Source organism: Aplysia californica, unplaced genomic scaffold, assembly GCF_000002075.1.
Source record: "Aplysia californica isolate F4 #8 unplaced genomic scaffold, AplCal3.0 scaffold00294, whole genome shotgun sequence".
Taxonomy (NCBI): Eukaryota; Metazoa; Mollusca; class Gastropoda; order Aplysiida; family Aplysiidae; genus Aplysia; species Aplysia californica.
Genome location: NW_004797564.1, coordinates 893,713 through 916,212, shown reverse-complemented (window position 1 = coordinate 916,212; position 22,500 = coordinate 893,713). Strand labels below are relative to the sequence as shown.

Here is a 22,500-nt window from a genome sequence, read left to right as displayed (position 1 = left end):
AGTGATTGGTTGTTTGGTTTTTTTTGTTTGTTTGTTTTTGGGGTTTTTTGTTTTGTTTTTGTTTTTAGGGAGTTATCTCAAGGGAGGCCATGTGGGTAATGTCCCCAGTTTTTTTCCCTCCATATAGAATCTAATCTGTGGCCTTCAGGTGCTGGGCAAGGCATAAGTTCTATCTCATTGGTGGCCCTCCACTCACTCATCATTAGCCTTTCACCACAGCGGAGTACCTCAAACAAGACTACCATACTTACCTCGATTGTTCAGGTCAAAATGATTATAAATAGCTATTGTTGCCTGTGAATCCGATGCTTTCTTGACAAACCTTGTTTCCTGCATGTGCTGGATATATGTGAAGGGAGGTGGTGGAAGCTTTCCAATTGTACAGTTTGAATAGATATATTCTACTTTAGTCTGTGTAACATTGCTCCTTTTGGTTTTTTTGAAAGATTCTCCGGAGTGATTGAGAGTGTCAGTGCCTTAATTAGCATGATTGCAATTTTTACATTTGTTCATGATTGTGATTTTTATTTCGCTTGTCTGTATCGCTGTGAGCTCATTTTGTTGCAACGTGTGAGATATATATAGGGAATGTGTTGAAGATTTTTTCCTCGAGATGGTCTGCCTTTTTCCAAGCAGGCTGCTCTTAGTAGTCTTCTGTGTTGCTGGGTTTTATGACTGAGTGATGTTCTTGAGCAATACATGTGAATTTCTCTTGATTCTCTATTTCTACAAATTTTATTTTGCGCCGGGCATACTTACAATGTGTCAAAAGTTACAGGAAATCTTGACAGTTGTGAAAAATTTTTATTCTGAGGGAAAAGCGTTATTTCAGCCTTGTTTTTCCTGTTCTTTGTTGAAGTAAAGTTTGACCCCCCTCACGAGACTCTATCCAAGTATAGACAATACCGGTTTCTGCCCGAGCTGTAGGGCTCCGTGGCTCTGTGGCGTTGTACGTTTCATGTCGTGTTAGTCGAACATCGTGTATAGCAAGATAGTTCACTCCTCTCTTTGAGCCCATTAAAAGAGTGTCCAAAAGATCGGTGGCGCCCTCTTAAAAAAACGCGGACTTTGTGATAGAGCTACCCTACCTGTGTGAAAAACAATAAAAGTGAAACTAGCAAACTGTGCTATTCCTATTATTTTTCTTGAGAAACGGAAGAGAGCTTCAAAACAAAGGCTGCAGCGCCATCTGAAGCAATCCGCGGACTTTCGCTGACACTTTTTTACTGAATGCTATTCTTCATGTTTTCCCAAAAGTCTTTTAAAAAAATTTGTCTGTTGTTGTTTTTTTCTTCCTCCTCCCCCTCCCCTCCTCCTCCTCCTCCTTGTTTCACTACCCCCCTCCTTCACACCTGTGGTCTGGAACCATGATTTGTATGTTGGATGTCTACTTCTTTTTCCCTACCCTGATTGTCGAAGAACACAAAATTCCTGTTACAAATCCCAAGGGGGGGGGGTGGGTTGTTGTTCCTCTTTATGCTGTGCTTTGCAACATTTCCCTTAACCCAAAATCTGCCTTATGCAAAGAAGTTTTCTGGTCCCGTAAAGTTCAAGTTCATGTTGTCAGGGTTTCACTGTACATACATATAGACACACCAAAACTCATGCAGAATGAAACAGTGACAAGCATATACTATATAGTATTATATTCTTAGTTGCAATATCCCAAGCTGTCAACAAGTTCACTTCTTTCGGCAACCTTACTCTGATGAAAGCTGCCTTCTGCTTTAACTGGTTAAGGGTATTATGCGGTGGTATCAGACTGACGAGAAAGAGGAGGAGGAGGGGGGGGTGGTCCTTTTTGTATAGATAGCATTTTTTTTCTTCTTTTTTTTTCTTCTTTTTTTTCTTTTCTTAAAAGACGAAAGCACCTCAAGAATGAGGCAGCCCTTAACCCCGGTTCCTCCAGCTCATGTGACAACCTAACGTCTGTTCAGTTAATGAAGCGGGCAAATCATGAGCTGCTTGTGGCAGGCAGTAGACGATGTGTTGAGATCAAGATGATTCATTATTTACCTTTTTTTTTCTTTCACCAATTCAAAAGCCGGTGTAAACTGATTTTTGTCCATTTATTCTGTTGTTGAATGATAAATGCAAATATTAATTGTTCACTCTAAGGACTCTTTGTGTGCCTGAGTGTATGTAGATGTATGTCTGTATGATGCTTTCGTAATAGCAAAAGGATTTCAAGTCTCTGTCAGCTCGTATATGGAGACTTTTCCTCTCCCTGCCCGTTTTTCCTACACTGTTGTGTTTTATCTTCCCCTGTGACGTTCCCACCTCCCTCCACTCAAAAAACTTTTGTCAGAATAATCGAATGTCGCACAAATTCCTTCTCAACAGAAAGCTCTGTGCCAGTGTTTGCGAACCTGGACCATATTGCCCACTAGTGGGTGGTTCCGTAATGTAGGACAGTGGGTGGGAGGGATCACACGTGTGGTGACAGTTATCATTTAAATCTCCGTTACAAAATGGATGAAGGTGGGCAGCACAAGAGTTTTAGCCTCTTAAAGTATTACCCCAGTCGACCTGATAGCTTTCTTAACCAATCTCAACCTCCTGGGCGGAATATATGATGAATACTTTTTTTTACTGTAGTGGACATGAGTGGTTGAATACTTGGTCAATGTATTTGTGTGGCTTCATAGTGAATTCAAGTGCTCGTCAAAATAGTGAAATTGAAGAAACTAACTTTTTTCCTCGCCCGTTAGGCAGTTTTTATCTTTTATCTTTTTTTTTTTTTGGGGGGGGCCTCAATACCTTTTAACTGAAAGTTCCAAGCTGTGCGCATATCATCTGTGCACTTATCAATCTTTTGCACAGAGATTTTGTTCAGAGTATGATGAAGATATGATAATGATAATAATAATAAATAGCTCATCTGTCAATGTCTGGCTGTGACCAATACATCTGAAGAGGAGAATATTTCTTCAGTGAAATAGAAAGAATTAGAAGAATTGAAGGTCAAGATGACTTGTGATCTCTGCTGTGGCCGATGAAACCGGTTCTGGCAGAGACAAGTTGGCCACATTTTGAACACATCATGATTTAGTATAACGTGTGGTTTCTGTATGTGCTAGCATGCATTATCTGACTTCTCATTGGTTATTCTTCTGAACCGATGTCCAAGTTTAGATAAGTATATAAAGGATAAAGGAGAGTTTATGAGTTCTGTCCAAAGTCGGATTAATAATAGTTTTTTGCTGCAAGTTGATGTTCTTTCAGAAAATGGCTTTTCGCATTATAACGGTTTTGTCATGCGCTCATCATTAGCCTTATAACATTCCTGCCATCACCAGGTACCCTTGGTACTAAAACTAAACATGTTTTCCCCAACTCGGTCAGTTCAGACTTCAGTTATTGTAAAAAAGGAGTTAATCGCTTGTGTGTGTCTCCCATCATCTGTTACATCGTGCCCTTAGAGTGACAGGCTTCTAGCTCCACGATGCATACTTTTGAGAAATGGGTTTTATTAATTGACACTCTTATAGTAGCTGAAATGTTTTTAACACCTTATTTGTTAAGCGTTACACTGAAGAAAAAAAATACAGTTTGGATAGTCCAGAGCCTTTGACACTGCAGGGTATCAGTGTCAGCAGTGTGTAACTCAGTTCTCACCAAAAAAAGTGGAATTAGAATCCTGATATTGTAAGGGCACGAGGTATATTTCCCCATATGGTTTTTAAAATTAACAGCAGAGGAATCTTTTTTATGTGCATCATGTATACAGCGTCCCTTGCTTCGTGAGCTGTGTGGCTGTATATCTTTCTCTTTTTCTAATCAAAGTTTCAAAGCTTTTGTCCATGTTGAAGTTGAACTGTTTTGCCTTAAGGAGGTGAGGTATTAACGAAGCTATGGCAGTGATGCTGGAGGGGGGGGGGGGGGGTTTCAGGTAAAATTTACAACAGTCTTAGTTCCTCTGCGTCAATGCTTTGGAATGTACACTCGTGCACAAGGCAGCCACTGAAGTCAAACGTTAGAAATGTATCATTTCACCTTCATGTGGCTGACAGGGAAGAAGAGAAGAAAAAGTGAATGTGGTCTTCAGTAATTGGATAATTTGAGATGTACTAATACGTCAAGGAAGAATGAGAGTGTCTTTGATGTTTGTGTTATGATTCTGTAAATCTTAATGATGAATATATAAACATTTTTGATTTGGGCAACTTGATGTTCAGTGCATGTTTCAAGCATGCATTTGTCCCAGAAGAAGGAAAACTCTGTTAAATAGCTTTTTCACCTTGCCAGTTATATAAGACTTTTCTTTATATAAATATATATATGAAAATTTTTTTTGATTCTCTTGAGATTGTTATTTGAAAGTAAACGCTTGGTGTTATATAAAGTATTGACCATAACCAAACTTCTTCTGTGTGCTGGAAGAAAAGGGGGTCAAGACGTAATCCCCAAATTTCACCACTTATTTTTTCAGACTTACTTCTATTTTTCTTTATGCACCTGAAAAAAATGACGGTACTGATTCTGTGGTGAAATAGTACACAGGTGTTGCCCCAAGCCTGAACAAAATTGTGTTTCAGTGGTCCAAATGATGACGATGACGATGATGATGTACGAGTTATGTTCAAGCTCTTGTTCTCTTCTTCATGTGACTCCCTCGTATTATGACTGTGTATAATAATGCATCTTATTTTGTCACCATTATCTTGTCACTTCTTTTTTTTGTATGTTTTACAGAAGAAAAAGAACTAAGACAGCCCATGTTTTGTTTGATAAGATTTATTACTGGATTGTTTTCATTCGTCAGCACTACTACTGTGTAAATAACCTGGTCAGAAATAAACAATTGTAGTGATTCAAACCTTTCTGACCACCTTTTTTTTTTGTGGGTGGATGTTCTCTGGAAAAAGTGTGTGTTTGAGTGTACAGTGTGAGCGGAGGTCCCTCTTCATTCTTGTTGAATAATTTGTTGGGTTTTTTTAAAATTAAAAATTTTTTTTTTCATTATCTATGGAGAAGGTTGGAGGGTGCCACATAGCGGGTGATTGGAGGGTGCTCTGGTGTGGTTTGCTCCTTCTTTCCCTATCAAACATCTTATCGTCTTTATCTCCCCTCCTTCTTTTTTGTGTTTGTTACTCTCTTGTAACACCTCTATTCTTCGGCACTTATATGACCTTATTGTGTTGCAAGTGCCGTAAAACTCTTACTTAAACTGAAACTGTTCTACTTTCCTTTTCTGGCTTGTGCACACTGATTGACGAGGTACTTTCAGTTATGTACACTGTCCAGCTTTTTTTATCCAATGCCAACGGTAGATTATCTCCCAATACCTGTTTGACCCAGTTTGATCCTTGTTTCTAGTAGTCGTAGTATAGGGTTTTACGCCGCTCGCAACTGCGTAAGGTCATATGAGCGCGTGATCCTTGTGAGGGTGGCGAGATTTTCCTTTATGGAGTGGAAAATCTATCATTTTGCTACGGTTAGATCAGAGAGTTTTACAGTAATACAATGTTACTGTAAACCCTCTGTGGTTAGATTCGATCCTCCAAAGTTGGACGTGTCTGACGTTTTTGGTCGCAATCTGATGCATTTGGGCAGTAGGCGGGTGCTTTGGTGTGGTGTGCTTCTTCTTTCCTTCAAACATGTATCGTCCTTATCTCCCCTTCTTTTTTATGTTTGTTACTCTCTTGTAACACCTCTAATCTTCTGGCCCTCAAATGTGAGGTGTGCTGACAAAATGAGTTACTTCTCGCAATCCAAGAACGGAGATATCGGCCGAAAATCACAACTGGAGTCAGATTTATAGATTTTCAATTGACGCCATTTTGTTCAAGTCTACCGTGTCTTTTATTATTACATACTTACAAATTGTACAAACTCCACCTGTAAAGTTGATGTATAAATTTCTGTTATGCTAAAATCCGAGAAGTAACTAATTTTGTCAGCACACCTCATATATGACCTTATGCTGTTGCGAGCGCCGTAAAACCTCTACTAGAACTAAAATCTGATGCATTAGTTGAAAATTTTTTTTTTTAGTAGGTGTTTTTACACCCCCCTAGGCACAATTTAGATCGTTTCGGAGGCGGCCAACCTGGGCTGAGTGAAAGGGGATACAACATCCCAACAGAAAGATCAAGATACTCTGTAAAAGTTACTCCCTGCACGGGAATCAAACTTGAGTCTCTAGCATGTGACAGCGAAGTGCCTATAAGCGCAACAGTTTAGCTCCTCCAGGGGCTCTCATGGCCTTGAAGTTACGGTGTTCTCTCATTTTATAGGTCAGGGGTTCGCAACCTGACAGTGATGGAAAATTTGTGTCTCTCATAATATTTTCTCTGTTCACTTCCTTTCCTGCTCTCTAGCAATGTTCTATCGCCTGCTTTTGTCTCCACTTTCTGCCCCCCTCCCCCCTTTTTCCCCCCTCCTCTGGACTCCAGACTCTTTTTGCAGCCTGTCTACTGCTACTCCTTGGCTCCTTCTTACTGCTGTCTTTTAGCCAGACCCCTAATCAGATGGTAACACCTAGCGTTCTCGGATAAGGGCAAAAAAAAACTCGGAGGTCTCGTGTCCAAGTTATGCACATTAATGATCCCTCGGTGGTCGAAAATTGACAAGAGTAGCTTTGGTCGCCACCCGCGCAAAATTCAAAATTCCTGCGAACTGAAAAAGTTTTATATGTACGCCCCCTAATGCAGTTGCGAGCGCTGTAAAACAGTTACAAAGAAAAAAAAAAGTTTTGCTCCATACATCATTTGCGAGGTGTGCTGACAAAACTAGTTACTTCTCGGATTTTAGCCTTACAGAAATTGATACATCAACTTTATAAGTGGAGTTTGTACAATTTGTAAGTATGGAATAATAAAAGACACGGTAGACTTGAACAAAAGGGCGTCAATTGAAAATCTATAAATCTGACTCCAGTTGTGATTTTCGGCCAATATTTCTGTTCTTGGATTGCGAGAAGTAACTCATTTTGTTAGCACAGCTCACATTTCTCCCAGGACTACCAGGCAGAAGAAGTAAAATTTGTGAGGCAGCGTGGCGGAATCAGGCTCTCGTCAATTTTTAGGCATGTAGAGTTATTGGTATCATCTTAAAGCTTGGTCACTTGTCTTTATTTGGATGAAAAAATATCCATTTATCTTGAAGACGAGTTGAGATATTTGCGATAGAAGGAGGTGGGGGTCACTTGTTTTCAGAGGTAAAATTAGTGAGAAAATGGCCGCCAAAGATTACTTATTTCCTTAGCTTAAGAGTCCGTGGTAACTGAAAATTTACATTTTTTGTGCCTTTAATCGTTTTTCTGAAAAATCCAAACAGAAATGAGTTCTTAAATGGGCATGAAAGGTGTTGAGCCAAAAAACAAAAATTTGAAAAAAATTCACAAACCTGTGGAAAAAGGCAAGTTTCTTCACTTAGATTATTTTGACGAGAGCCTGATTCCACCACGCTGCCTCACATTTGTTGTGTAGCTCTCTCATAATCTCCATTGTATAAGGGTAAGGAAAAACATCCACAAAGAAAGGTGCAGAGAAGGGAGAAGGGTACTGAACTTTTTTTTAATGCAGAACATTTGTACAGGATTCATGAACAAAAGATCCATAACATAAAATTGTGCAAATGCAAGCCGAGAAAATGGAGAGAAAGCCAGCAGCATGTAGTCAGTCAGCTGTTCAGATGTAACAGTCCCAGAACCATGGGAGTTCTTTTTACTGCAGTTTCTTAACCCTATCCATACGTCGTGTTTTACTATCGTATCAATATGATGTGGGGAACTCTGTGCCACCACTTTCCAAAAAGGTAATTTACTCGTTAATCTGATCTGCACGCTTTGCGTAGCAGTCTGTCAAAATTGTTTTTTGAGAAATACTGAAAGTTTCAAAGAGATCTTGGCACCAGAAGTATTCTAAAATGTGAAGAATACAACCCCTGGGGTACAAAATGACCCCAGGCATGCGGATAGGGTTAATCTGTGCGATCAGTTGAATGTATTCGAGAAACATTTGGTCGAAAATCAAAAACTAAATATTGAAAAAAATATGATTCTTAAAATATATTTAGGTATAATTTCTAAAAAAAATATCTCTGTCTTTAATTTGCTTTCTGTGCTTGGAACAACAACAAAGTTAACTTTCCAAATTCTGTTTTAATTCAATTCACATCATTTATTGACTCATTCATTAACTTTGCCGAGTACTCACACATTTAGAAACTGAGTGAAATGTACTGAAAATAAGGGTGCATTCATTAGTTTTAGTTAATATTACTGATATTTTGGCATTGATTGGTTCGGACCCCATCTCAAATTCAACCCTACTTGTAAACATTGGCATTTTACTCACACACAAGTTTAACTCTATCCGTATCTCGTGTTTTACTATCGTATCCATACGATGTGGGGAACTCTGTGCCACCACTTTCCAAAGAGGAAATTTACTCATTAATCCGATCCGTTTGCTTTGTATAGCAGTCTGTCAAAATGATTTTTTGAGAAATACTGAAAGTTTCAAAGAGATCTTCGCACTAGAAGTATTCTAAAATGTGAAGAATACAACCCTGGGGTGTACAAAATGACCGCAAGGCGTACGGATAGCATTAAATAACTGGGGTTCACTGTGCATGTAAAGTTTGGTCGTATCACAGGTTTCCAAACCATTGTTGCAGTTATTCTTAAATTCAACAAATTATTGCAAAAAGAGATCACAAAAACATTCCACACCAGACGTTCCAGAGTCCCGTTAGTAACCAAATTCTCATTAGGAGAAAAATCAAGTTGTTCCCAATAATGAGTCGTTACAGCCACTCTGGGTGCACTCAGAAGCTCTCTGGACCCAGTCACGCCAAAGTTTTTCCAGAACAACTTGTTATCATGATCGGCTTGTTTAAGATGTCCACAAAATAAGCCTCTGCAGTTCGAAAAAGAAGAGATGCTGTAGAGTTGTCTTTTCGTGTTTTTTTAAAATCACATCGGCTCTGCTGTTTTTCAGATCTGAGGAGAAAGATGGCAATATACAAAATGTTTGAAAGGTTTTGAGAGGTTTCTTTCAATACTTTGTTCACTGATCATTTTATACATTTAACACTTCTTTCAATACTATTACCATCGAGTCCTGCCAGCATTTCATAGAATAACAGTATAAAATGGTTTGGCCACCTGTTACGTATGTCACCTGGCCAGCCAGCCTCGAGAGCCAATAACACCAAACACTCAGAAACGCTGAGAAATTTTAATATCCCAACTGAAAGAGCTGTGGAGCTGGCCTACCATAGAAAACTGCATCTCTCCTCGACGCTTAACGGCAACAGAGGATGAAAAAGTAAAAGTTAGTAAAAAGTAAGTTTAAACTGTAGGGTTAAATAAGAGCCTAGAGATGAAACCTGAATTTCACATCCATCTCTGATAGGACCAGGCCAAATGGGTGAAGAGCCTAAAAAAAATTCAACATATACATTCCCCAACTTGGATGAACTGTACATAACAGCTTGCATGAAAAAAATTATTTCTATTTTTTTAAAAAGACAACAAACATCCCTTGTTCCCGCAAATAAAAACATCAGTCAGAAGTAAAAGACCTAGGCTTCTGATATCTGTAACATAGAAAGATACAGAAGGTCATTTTTACCATATCATCCATCAAAATTCTTCCATCTTCACCATCTTGTATAATTATTCATATGACCTTAGAGCGTGCATGAGAATAACATGGAGTATGTATCTAGCTTAAGATTTTAATGGTTCATATAGCTGCTCATTTATATTATGCATGTGACTGTAAGCCTGCGTGTGTGTGCATGTTTGTGTGTTTGTGTGTGTGTGTGTGTGTGTGTGTGTGTGTGTGTGTGTGTGTGTGTGTGTGTGTGTGTGTGTGTGTGTGTGTGTGTGTGTGTGTGTCAGGATCTGGACAATAAAGACGTATCTTATCTTATCTGGTGCGAAAAGTCCCCAAAACAAACCAAACTTAGAACACTCCTTTGAGCATTCATACCAGAACCCGCAGTCTCCATAATAGTCCAGTGTGTCACTAACTGAGCTAATTGTTTAGCTTTCTGCTTTGGATCGAGCCATTTCACTCTAGAAAAGTTAGTTTTAGTAGGAGTTTTACAGCACTTGCAACACAAAACGGTCATATAAGTGCCGAAGATTAGAGGTGTTACAAGAGAGTAACAACACAAAAAAGAGGAGGGGAGACAGAGAGATAGATTTTTGTATAGGAAAAAAGGAGCAAACCACACCAGAACACCTGCCAACCACCTACTAGAAAAGTGAAGAGGAGTGTGATGACTAAAACTTTCAGCATAGAGGGATAAAATAATGAAAATCATTGACTGGGCTTGTCACAACAGAACTTTTCCCTTCAAATATCAGATCGGCTAGGCTCATTTTGGTGTCACTGCCACAGACAAGAACTTTTAACATGAAATAAGAACTGCCCACAAAAAAATATTTTTATGAAACACAGTCTAATCTCTCTAGCAGCCACCTGTCTAAGACAATCACCTGTACAAACGGCAATATCCCATTTCCCCCTTTGTGTTTCATTATATGTGAAGGGTGCTGACAAAATGAGTTACTTCTCGGATTTGAGACGTATGAAAATAGATACGTCACACTTATAGGTGAAGTTTTTACAATTTATAAGTATGAAATAATGAAAGGCTTATTATACTAAAGAATATGGCATCTGTAAAAAATCTACAATTTTGACCCTAGTGTCGATTTTTGGCCAATATCTCTGTTTGTGGATTTTGAGAAGTAACTAATTTTGTCAACACACCTCGCATATTATAATGACACTGTCCGAGACATCCACCTGTCTAAGACATCCACCTTGTCTAAAACATCCACCTGTCTAAAACATCCACCTGGTCTAAAACATCCACCTATAAAAAAAACCAACCTGTCTAAAACATCCACCTTGTCTAAAACATCCACCTGTCTAAGACATCCACCTGTCTAAAACATCCACCTTGTCTAAAACATCCACCTGTCGAAAACATCCACCTGTCGAAAACATCCACCAGTCGAAAACATCCACCAGTCTAAAACATCCACCTGTCTAAGACAACCACTTATCTCCTCAACAAAGCGTGGCCATCTAGACAATTTTGACTGTACTTTAATTTCCCCGAGGCACTGTCGGATTACCTGAGAGATGACGATGAGATCACAGGCACAAGACACATCTCAGGAACTGGGAATAAAAGATTTTTGTCAGTGTCAGGTCAAGCTGCGACTAAAATGGTTGGGGTTTTTTTCTAAACAATCACAAGCAAACGTCAACAAAAAGATAGGCCCTACCCAAAAAAATATAAAAATTGACAAAATTGCTTTTCAAACTTCTTTTTAGTAAAAGTTTGGTCTTCCTTGATTTGACAAACTGTGTAAGTCATACATTGTATCAGGAAAACGAAAGTACAGTAAAACTCACTTGACATAAACTCCCTAAGCACAAACTTCTCGTGTGCACATTTCACCAATTTCTCATTGTATATATAACCATTTTCTCATTGTATATATAATTTAGAGCATGAGCTTACATCATCGTATCCCATTGAGCAGGTTCCTGTCTCGCCCCCACCATGTGCCATGCAATCTCTTTTCCTGAAAGCATCTGGGAGACAAACGAGAAAGAGAAGAAAGAAAATACAATTTTCATCCATCTCGAGGGGAATTTTAGGTACAGTGAGAGGTACATCACATACATATATTACTTACAAGTTTACGTCCGCACATAATTACATGCGTCACGACGCAATGGTATCAGGCACTCGTCAATTTTTGGGCATATGAAGTTATTGGTGTCATCTTTGCGGTTGTTCTTTTGCCTTGTTTTCGATGAAAAAATATCCATTTATCTTAAATAGAAGCCGAGATATTTGTGATTGAAGGAGGAGGGTCGTCTGGTTTCACTTTCAGAGGTAAAATTAGTGAGAAAATTGCTGTCAAAGTATGGTGACTTCCGTAGCTTGAGAGTTCATTGAGAGTGAAATTATATACTTTTTGTGCTTTTAAACGATTTTCAGTAAAATCGAAACATAAATGTGTTTTTGAAAGGACATGAAAGGGGTTGAGCCAAAAGACAAAAATTTGATATAAATTACCAGACATATGGGAAAATCTCAGTTTCTTCAATTTCACTATTTTGACGAGCGCCTGATTTCACCACGATGCTTCACATATACATGTATATATCATATATCACTGTACAGAGTATACAGACCCCTTTGCTTGTTGCCACAGCCTAGCCGCCTTGGTTTTTTTTTTAAACCACAGTCAATGAGTCCTGCTCAAGGACACACCCCAGGGACCATCCGCCTAAATGCTGTGCTTCTGACATTCCTTGACATTTTATAAGATAAGATAAGATAATACTTTATTATCCCAGAGGGAAATTTTTCTTGGCTGTACAGGACCGTAAAAACACAGGCAGGTGTACATGAAAAATTTTAATTATAATGTATTACTCTCATTGAAATTCAATATCTGATCTCATCCGTCTCAGTATTTGGGGACTCGGATGGTTCCAGCTCCCATATAAGATATAAAAGAAGTTTTTTTACCATCTAGTATAAGGCCATAGTCAGAACAAACATAAATGTGTATTGCTCTTTAGAGTATGTATCTCTATATAACTCCAAAGGTCTTGTAATTAAATTCATGCATGTGATTGAATCACGCATCTGATGTGATATGTACACTTTGTCAGCTTTACTTCTTTTTTCATATTGAATTTTAACCAATTTCCAGTTTGTGACTCTGCCCGTTTTTCCTGTGGACTCCTCATGTCACATTCCCCACTTGTGTGCTTAACACGTAGGTGTACCTGTGTATGCTCGGAGGCGCACGGAGAGAGCCACAAAATCGTCGAAGGCGATAATACATCGTCCTCCAGGGGGGACGACTCTTGAGTAGCGTTTCAGAATGGTCTCCAGCGTTTGTGGCTCAATCTGGTAACCTGGTGAGAGAATATTGTAAAAAAAAGAATAAATCAAAGACTGAAATTTAGCCTAAAGAACATTTCCATGTCAGACATATAAGGTGAAAAACCTTCACATTTATTGTTTCAAACAAACAAAGCCTTATCAGCAAGTGAAACTCTGTGTTACATTAAATATGTTTTAGACAATAATGTCTCAATTTTCAAGAAAAATGAAAGAAAACAAAAACAGATAGATAAGAATCAGCACCAGGTGATTTTATGGACAAGGCTGTTTATGTTTCAGAGACATTTGTGGTTGTAAGACAAAGCCAGTGATCAGTAAAGCCCACAGTGAACAAAATAAGACGCTAAGCATTAACCCTATCCGTACACCCTGAGGTCATTTTGTACCCCCGGGGATGTATTCTTCACATTTTAGAATACTTCTAGTACGAAGATCTCTTTGAAACTTTCAGTATTTCTCAAAAAATGATTTTGACAGACTGCTATGCTAAGCGCACGGATCGGATTAATGAGTAAATTTCCTCCTTGGAAAGTGGTGGCACAGAGTTCCCCACGTCGTATGGATACGATAGTAAAACACGACCTACGGATAGTGTTAAACTGTTGACATAACAAACTCTTGTGTAGAGGCAGACATGAAGCATTTCATCATTAGCTGAGGCAGAAAAAGAGGTCAGCTTCACATTTACCAAGAATCCTCTTGTTATTTTAGTACATTGTAGTTCTATTGTTCACGTAAAAATACATCAGAGGACAAAGTTAATTCTTAGAGGTCAGCACGACTACTGATCTTTCTCCAGTGAAGAGTTGAAAAAGGGCTGCTTCGGAATGAATGGATGAACCCAATACAACACTCATCACTTAGAGCCATCATGTGGATATTGTGTCCTGGGCACTCTGGAGTGAAGGGCAGTGAGGAGGCTGACAGGCTGGCAGGCAGTGCCGTGGTTGATGGTGGGGTGAAATTTGACAAATGAGAAATGTTGAAGACCCAGGAGGAAAAGTGGCACGATGGGGAAGACAGGGAGACAGCAGAACACCACGCAATCGTCTGGAAGCGGGAAATGGGGATAGAGAGGGGAAAAGGAAGAAAGAAACGATTATCAGGAAAGAGAAGACGTCGCCATAATCAAACAGCCACTGGAACAATTATTATGGATACCTTGCGGGCTTTGGTGCTGAGAGGAACTGAGCACTTATGGACCTGTCCGGTGTGCAATGACGTTGTTGCCCAGGACAGGTAAAACAGGTAAACTGATCATAAATCTTGCCTACAGTGCAACTGTGCCTTGTCCTCATACTCATATATCAAATCTTTCTTCTTTTATGAAAATTTTGGTGGGTAATACATGCTTGTAGTTTGAAATCTTTCTTTTTAATACTGAAAATGCTAACAAACATATATACATATTTCGAATTAAACTTTCTGCTACAAAGATCGTAATAAGCTTAGAGCGAGTAAGAGTTACCATGTTCAATTAAATAACTTTTAAAGTTTTTGTTGTTGTTTCTTTTTCATTTTCAAACTGTACCCTGGAGACACATTGTAATCGTAGATGGTTTACACCCCAACCAACACAGTTTAGATCATTTAGGAGGTGGGCTTCTTCAACCTTACCTACATCTCAGCGGACAGATGGAGATTGGAGATACTCAATAAAAAAAATCTCCCCATATGAGAATCAAATGTGGTCTTTTTGGCTGTTTATTGGGCAATCTGGCGCGTTGGTCAATAACAGGAAGTTAGGCCTAACCTATTGTATTATTTGGCGCAAGTGGGTGAAGCAGAGTGAGTGAGTAAATGTGAGACGAGTTCAGTCTCAGTTCAGTTGTATTGTTTGGCGCAAGTGTATAAAGCAGAGAGAGAGAGAGTGAGTAAGTGTGAGACGGGGCAGTCTGGATTACAGCAGGGTAGAGGTGTTCTATGGTCAGCTTAGGTAATAATAAAGTGTGTAAGGTACATGGAGCTTGTTGTCGAGCAGGGTTATGCACTATAAAAAAGCTATTTATTATTATTATTAAGCTTATTATTATTATTATTATTATTATTATTATTATTATTATTATTATTATTATTATCATTACAAAGGGATGAAATTGTCCAATACCAAAGAGCTGTTTGATGACTCTGATCAGCTCTGCGGCATCAATGAAACCTGACCGGTCAAAGTCGTGCTGGCAGAAAACATTGTACCAAGCAACCAGGCATTGCTGTAGTTCCAAGAACTCTGCCCACTGCATAAAACCATCTTGAGATCGCTGGAAAACTTTGAAGGAAAAACAAGCGATGTCTCTGTTGGTTCTCACAAAGTACTAACTATCTGATCAAAAGTCTAAAACAGGGAAAGTAATATAATGTCAACAGGTGAAATGAAGACAATACACAGTACAAAAATATATGTGAGGCATCGTGGTAAATCAGGTGCTCGTCAAAATAATAGAATCAAAGAAACCGACAATTTTCCTCCAGTTTGTCAATTTTTATCAAATTTTTGTTTTTGGCTCAACACTTTTGATGTCAACATAAACCACATTTCTGTGTGAATTGTACTCAAAAACTTTGATGTTTGAGGGATATCTTACAAAGATAAAGAAGAAAAAAAACCCGGACCACAGGCACAGTTCGAGGGATGCATGATTCCGAGTCTTCTATGTTCACTTATCCGTGTTAAACTGTATTTGTGTCACGACGCGGTGGAGTCAGGCACTCATCAATTTTTGGGCATGTGGAGTTATTGGTATCACCTGAAAGCTTATTTATTTGCCTAGCTTTCAATAAAAAAAATAATATAAATACCCATCTATCTTGAATAGAAGAAGATATTTGCGATTGAAGGAGATGATGTCGCCTGGTTTCAGTGGTGAAATTAGCAGGAAAATGGCCGCCAAAGTTTGGCAACTTCAATAGCTAAAGAGAACTTAACTGAAAAATGACATATTTTGTTCCTTTCGTTAACATTTTTCTGTAAAATTCACCCGAAAAAGTGATTTTATTTGCACAAAGAAGGGGTTGAGCCAAAAAACAAAAATTCGATAAAAATTGCAAAAACTGGCGAAAAAAACACCTGTTTCTCAGATTTCATTCGTCTGAGGAGCGCCCGATTTCACTATGATGCCTCACACTTTTCATTTCCTAGACATCATTCCCAGTCATCAGCAGAAGGACAATGAGTCACAGGCTCAAGGAAAAGGATACATCCAACATGGCAATCATGATGCTGGAAAAAAAAGAAATAACATAAAAATTTTTGTGAGATTTTCATAATAAATTGATAGAACTATAAACAATATTAATCTCAAAGGTTCATCTATGTAGGCTAGTATATTGATAAAGACATGGACCTATACAGTATGACAAAAGTAATGAGTATATTCTAATTTTGTAATGTTGATCTACATGGAAGAAGACAACTACATATTGCGACCTCAGTGCTTTCTTGTCGTATCTTCACTTTTTTTAACAATGAAAATGTGACTTCCTTCCTAAGATGACTCTTTGTAATGAACTGTTTTTACTGTTAGTAAAAATGGAGATACCACAAGAAAGCATTGAGGTCGCGAAATGTGAGTCGTGCTGACAAAATGAGTAACTACTCGGATTTTAGCTTGATGGAAATTGATACTTCAAATTAAATTTACAGGTTGTATTTTTACAATTTATTAGTATAAAATGATAAAAGACATGTTAGATTTGAAAATGGTAACATTGGTTTAGAATGAACAAATATGACTCTTGTGTTGGTGTTTTTCTCATTTCTCCATTCATGGATTGCGAGAAACAACTCATTTTGTCAACACACCTCACAATCAATGTACTTGTGTCACAAGCATCCATGCACACACACATACATAGACACACAAACACATACACATACACACACACACACACAAACACTCACACATACACACATACACAAACACACACACACACACACACACACACACACAAACACACACATAGACACACACACACACACAAACACACATACCCATAAACACACACACACATACAAACACACATACACACACACAAACTCACATGTACACACACACAAACACACATACATACACAAACACACACACACACAGACACACACAAACACACACACACAAACACATACACACACACAAACACACACACACAAACACATACACACACACACAAACACACACACACATACACACACAAACACACATACACACACCAGCACAAAACAAGTAAAACAGAGAGATTATGTCCAGAGGGGTGGGGGTGACCTAATAATGAAACTGTCAGGATACCTTTACAATCTGCAGTATTCCATACATTGACTCACCTACACATTTCTCTGCTCCAGTTCACTGAAAAAAATTAAAAAATAAAATGTTTATTGTACAGCAGAAATTTGTTTCTTTCCTACTACAACTGTTATTCATAATTCTTGACTTTAATGGATAAGAAAGAGGGTTACAGGGTTGGTATCACAAGGGGACATTTTTTAGACCATAACAAGTGTGTAGCCTGCATAATATTATTATCAAAAATATTTTGTAACTACGCGGCTGATTCATATAGTTGAATATTGGGTAAATTTATACAATAATTCCCGTCTCATACGGGGTGTTATTTTGTAGGGTTTTTTGGGATTTTTTAGGGCCCTGAACACGATTTGGGCATTAAAAAACGTCGCAAATGATTGTTTCAGGGGGTGGGTGGTTGGCGGGAGCTCTGGTGTGGTTTGCTTCTTCTTTCCTATCAAACGTCTATTGTCTTTATCTCCCCTCCTCTTCTTTTTTGTGTTTGTTACTCTCTTTTAACACCTCTAATCTTCGGCACTTATATGACCTTATTGTGCTGCAAGAGCCGAAAAACACTTATTAAAACTAAAACTTATTTCAGGGGACACCCCCCCCCCCCAACCAATGACTATAAAAGCGTGCATAAACAAAAAAAAAAGCCAAACCAGCATGGATAGCAGCCATGAGACGGGAGTGATTCTATAAAAATACCGAATATCGTTTAGCAGGTCAAACAAATCTGTATGTCATTATGCCTAACCTCTATCAAGAAAATCTCGTCTTTAAACTATTCTTTATAAATCACTGGATAGCGTTAGTCAAAATAACCAGATAACAAAAGCTCCAGCACAAAATCTACCCTGTTTAACCCTATCCGTACGCCCTGGGGTCATTTTGTACCCCCTGAGTTGTATTCTTTTCATTTTAGTAAACTTCTAGTGCGAAGATCTCTTTGAAACTTTCAGTATTTCTCAAAAAATCATTTGGACAGACTGCTATACAAAGCGTACGGATTGGATTAGCAAGTGAATTTCCTCTTCGGAAAGTAGTGGCAGAGAGTTCCCCACATCGTATGGATACGGTAGTAGAACACGACGTACGGAAAGGTTTAATGATTTAACAAAATAGGAAACTATCCACATTGTCAAATTTGTGTGAACATTACGTCTGTAGAAGTTCCGGATGCTGGGTGTATTGTTGAGAACGTTCATCAGATCCTCCGCCTGGATCGCACCTCTCAACTGCAACAAAGAAAATAGGTTAGTTTTAGTAGAGGTTTTACGGTGCTCACAACAGCATAAGGTCATATGAGCGCCACGGGGGGGATGTCAACAGAGAAGTCCTTACAGGGAATCAGACTTACTCTGTTCACCTCTCTAGTTTCAAGAGCACAAAGTCTGCTTCAACTATCAAGGCACCCCGGAAATAGCGGGTCACAAGAGTGTGACAAACATACAAAATAAGTAGAAGAAATATGGCGAAAGTAAGGGTTAGGAAAGATAAAGTAGCAGTTCCCTGTTGCAGTTCAGGCACCGTTAGGAGGATGACATTGATGAACCAGCCCATTTACAATAACAATTTGACTGTGCATAAGAACATGGTTTATGTTCCCCTTTGGGAATGGCCTAAAGACACTTCAGTCAGTAGCACCGCCCTAGGGGGAAGAAAGAAAATTAAAAACCTGACTTTTTCAAGTGCATAATAAAGCTCTCAGTATATTTCTGGTGGTGCTGCAAGGCAGAGCCAGTCTGAATATCTGTTATTGTTATTGTGTTTTAAATTCCTCCTGCCTCTCCCCAAACCCCACGTTCTCACACCGCTTATGTTTATGCCATTTATAGGCATCGGTAGTAAAGGAAAACATAAACTTGTTCCTGGTATATCTTCTTCCACAGCAGACAATAAATTCTTTGCTTTAATATGCAAAATCTTTACTCATGTTTCACTAGACAGAAAGACTGAGCGAGGAAATGTGAGAGGCAAAAGTTCAAATACGTTTGGTGGATGATAAAGGCTAGCAGAGAAAACTGTACACAAACTGGCAGTAGGCAACGGGAAGCCACTGCTGTAATATCCCAAGAACAATCATGGAAAAGAACATTCAAATATGTAGGATAGAAAAATAGACATTTGAAAGAAGTGGAAAAAAAACCCCATAGTTATTATATACTGTATGGAAGAAAATCAAAATGATTTATTTCTCTTCATGGAAAAGTTCTAAATTAGATGTTGTTAGATTCTGTTAATCTCATTACAAACATCCCTAACTTCCAAAAAACAAGAGTGAGCAGGAGGAATTTACCACTGTTTGTTTCTTTACCCATCAAAATGATCATTTCATCGATTCTTTAGATTCCAAACAGTTTTCATTTAAGTTGGAGGAAAACACATCCGGGGAAATCAGAACCAGAAAATGTTTGGAAAAGGCTAGAAGACAAAAAGAAACAAGAGTAACAGAAAATAGTCAAACCAGCCACATCCTCCAACCACCTGCCTCACACGACGTGCACAGCTGCCTGCTTGGTTTACAGACCAGCTGGTCACTTGAGGATGCCGTTGAGTAAGACACCTTCACCCTAGCTCAAAAACAGGGAGATGCACAATGATAACAAGCAAATTATATTTTAGCGTATTTGAACAGACTGTAACCTGCTTTGGGTATATACATATACTTCTGCAAAATAAAAAAATTATTTCCTTTTCTTTTCTTTTTATCTCAAAGCAGTCCTACTGAATAATGGTAATAGTCTGAGTTATTGATATGTTGAAAAGACTTACAGCATTCTCAGGATTCTTTTCCATTTCTTTTCGAAATACAGTTTCCAAATCACTGGGTTGTCGATACTGGTATGCCTGTGAGTATGAGATCATTCAGAAAATGAAAAGGGCTATCATCACAGCCAACAATGTATTATACATTAATTAAAGTCCATGCAACAATATAGAAATATTAGGGCAGGTATATTTTAGCAGTGACGAGCATATACAGCAGTCTCCGCATAAAATCCCACCGCTTATGAACCTGGTTCGCTTAAGATCTCGCTGTTTTAAGAAAACAAAATTTTTACTACACAAAATTCACCCCTAAGATCTCACTCTGATTCACTCTGAAGGTCTATATTCGGCTAAAATCCCATATTTCAGATAATAATTTACAGAATAAAGAGCCAGGCGGGCACAGCCAATCAACCAAGAGTAAAAAGTTGAGATCATTAAACTGCCCGTGCATCAAACATCAGCCACTTTCGTGAATGTGATCACATAAGCCTTGGGTAAAACTCGATGAAGTGGTACAATAATGTTTGCCCCTAACAGGTTCACACTGAGGTGTGAACTGACCGACATGTTTGATTTTCCAAAACACTACACTCGCATCTGAGCTCTCCACCTAAACTTACATCACTCGCTGGGTGGGTAGGGCCTACAAGATTACATCGAACTGCGAACTCTTCACTGATCATTGGAGCAGTTGTCTCTACTCTAGGATATGCCAGACAGATTGAACTTTAATTGGTGTGGTCACAACATAATGGTGTGTAACGACAAAGGCGGGGGAAATTGGTCAGAGATGGAGAGCTATAAATTTTGGACAGATAAAGGGGAAGGGCATCTGGGTAAGCGTAGGTCTTGAGACTCAAGATAGGATAATAAAATGAAAATGACATGCCTCATGCCACTGCAATTGGATATCAAGGTTGACCACTCTTTGCTCATCATATGTCATAAACCCACCCAGGGGCCATGTCAATTCATTTAAGAGTGAAGGGAGACCATTTTACTGGTTGTGAACCTTAACATGGGTCACCGTAGATACTTTTCTTGGTTCATCGGCTAAGATCCTGTTCCAGGAAGATACCGCATTTTCCTTTCTCCCGAGCACCGAGATCTTATGCGGAGACTACTGCAATTGTGTCTCGTTAGACGTAAGTACATGTACATTGGGGGGGGAGGGTTAAAACTCACAGGATAAGCAAACCCAACTCATATGTGGACAATGATTACAAAACCAAACATGTGCTTGTAGCAGTTACTTGAAATCAACTATTCAGTTATCCTGGTCAGGTGTGAGAGGAAGGGTCGAGACAGAAAAGGTGACGTGAAAAAGATCATCTGCTTACTTTTTAAATGCAAAGGGAATGGGAGCACTTAAGCAGTGACTTGATTTTTTTTTTTTTTTGAGGCAAATCATCTTTCTAGGCTCATAAAACTCATAGATAAAAGTCATGTTAATGAAAAAGGATAGAAATAATCCCCTTCTTTACCAGCTAAAGAAAATGTAAAAGATCAGATTTAAAAAAATATAGGCCTATTATCATGCCATTCAGACGTGAAAATTCAAGAAAAAAAAACACATACATAAAGTACAACTATTTGAGAACAGCATGTTAAGATTTCTCAAATGTATTGCAAAGACAGTTCCGAGGTTTTACAGGCCCCTTTAATTTTGCAGGACTTCTTTTATATATCACCCTTAAGTACCTCCCAATCAGATCTCAGCACTTTTGACTACCAATGGAAATTTCGTTACAACTTTTGAAATTAGCTTCCTGTTGTGAGGCATCGTGGTTAAATAAGGTGCTCGTCAAAATGATGAAATCATAGAAATCAGCTTTTTTGGGGGGGCGATGGGCAATTTTGTACAAATTTTCTTTTTTTAGGCTGAACACATTTTATGTCCATTTAGAAACACATTTCTGTGTGAATTTTACTGAAAAACATTGATTAAGGGCAGAAAAAAATGTAAATTTTCAGTTTCCAAGGACTCTCTGGCTATGAAAGTTACCAATCTTTGGCTACCATTTTCTTGCTTATTTCACCTCTGGGACCATGCGATCCTGACCTCCTTTAATCGCAAATATTTCGACTTCTATTCAAGATGGAGGGATATTTTCTTCACCAAAAGGAAGGCATATGAACAGGCTTTAAGATGATACCTATAACCCTGTATGCCCAAAATAGTGACGAGTGCCTGATTCCACCACGTCCTGACACATTTACCTCCCATGCGTTCACGTTGAAGACACTGTTTGTGTAGTACTGCCCGTAGCGCCCGTAATGTTGGCTCTCCTGCTGGTACAACTGGTAGGGTTGCGGTACTGGTGGCGGCTGTGGCATCGGATGGACGTGGCCATGATGTTGGTATGGAGGCGGAGGCGCCTGTTGCTGGCTTTGAGGAAACGGCTGGTTTCCTAGAGGGTAGTTCACCCCACCGCCATAGTACGACATTGTAAGTTCCTGAGATGAAATTTTAGAAGGCTAAAGACAAACCACCAGCAACAATGTGCCATGCTTTATTCTTTTTCTTTTTTTATTTCCG

The 22,500-nt window shown here is 38.8% G+C and overlaps 1 protein-coding gene across 1 annotated transcript in view; it reads right to left on the bottom strand.

Annotated features, from left to right (window-relative positions):
* Positions 1-8,919: 8,919 nt before the first annotated feature.
* LOC101847968 (grancalcin) overlaps positions 8,920-22,500 on the bottom strand; it is a gene marked incomplete in the record, with an annotated part of 16,076 nt that continues 2,495 nt past the window's right edge. Inside the window, 10 exon segments of the mRNA XM_013084467.2 lie at positions 8,920-8,950; positions 11,108-11,153; positions 11,500-11,573; positions 12,786-12,917; positions 15,014-15,164; positions 16,102-16,123; positions 17,222-17,246; positions 18,349-18,424; positions 19,962-20,036; positions 22,182-22,413. Coding sequence (XP_012939921.1) covers positions 11,127-11,153; positions 11,500-11,573; positions 12,786-12,917; positions 15,014-15,164; positions 16,102-16,123; positions 17,222-17,246; positions 18,349-18,424; positions 19,962-20,036; positions 22,182-22,413 — 814 coding nt within the window.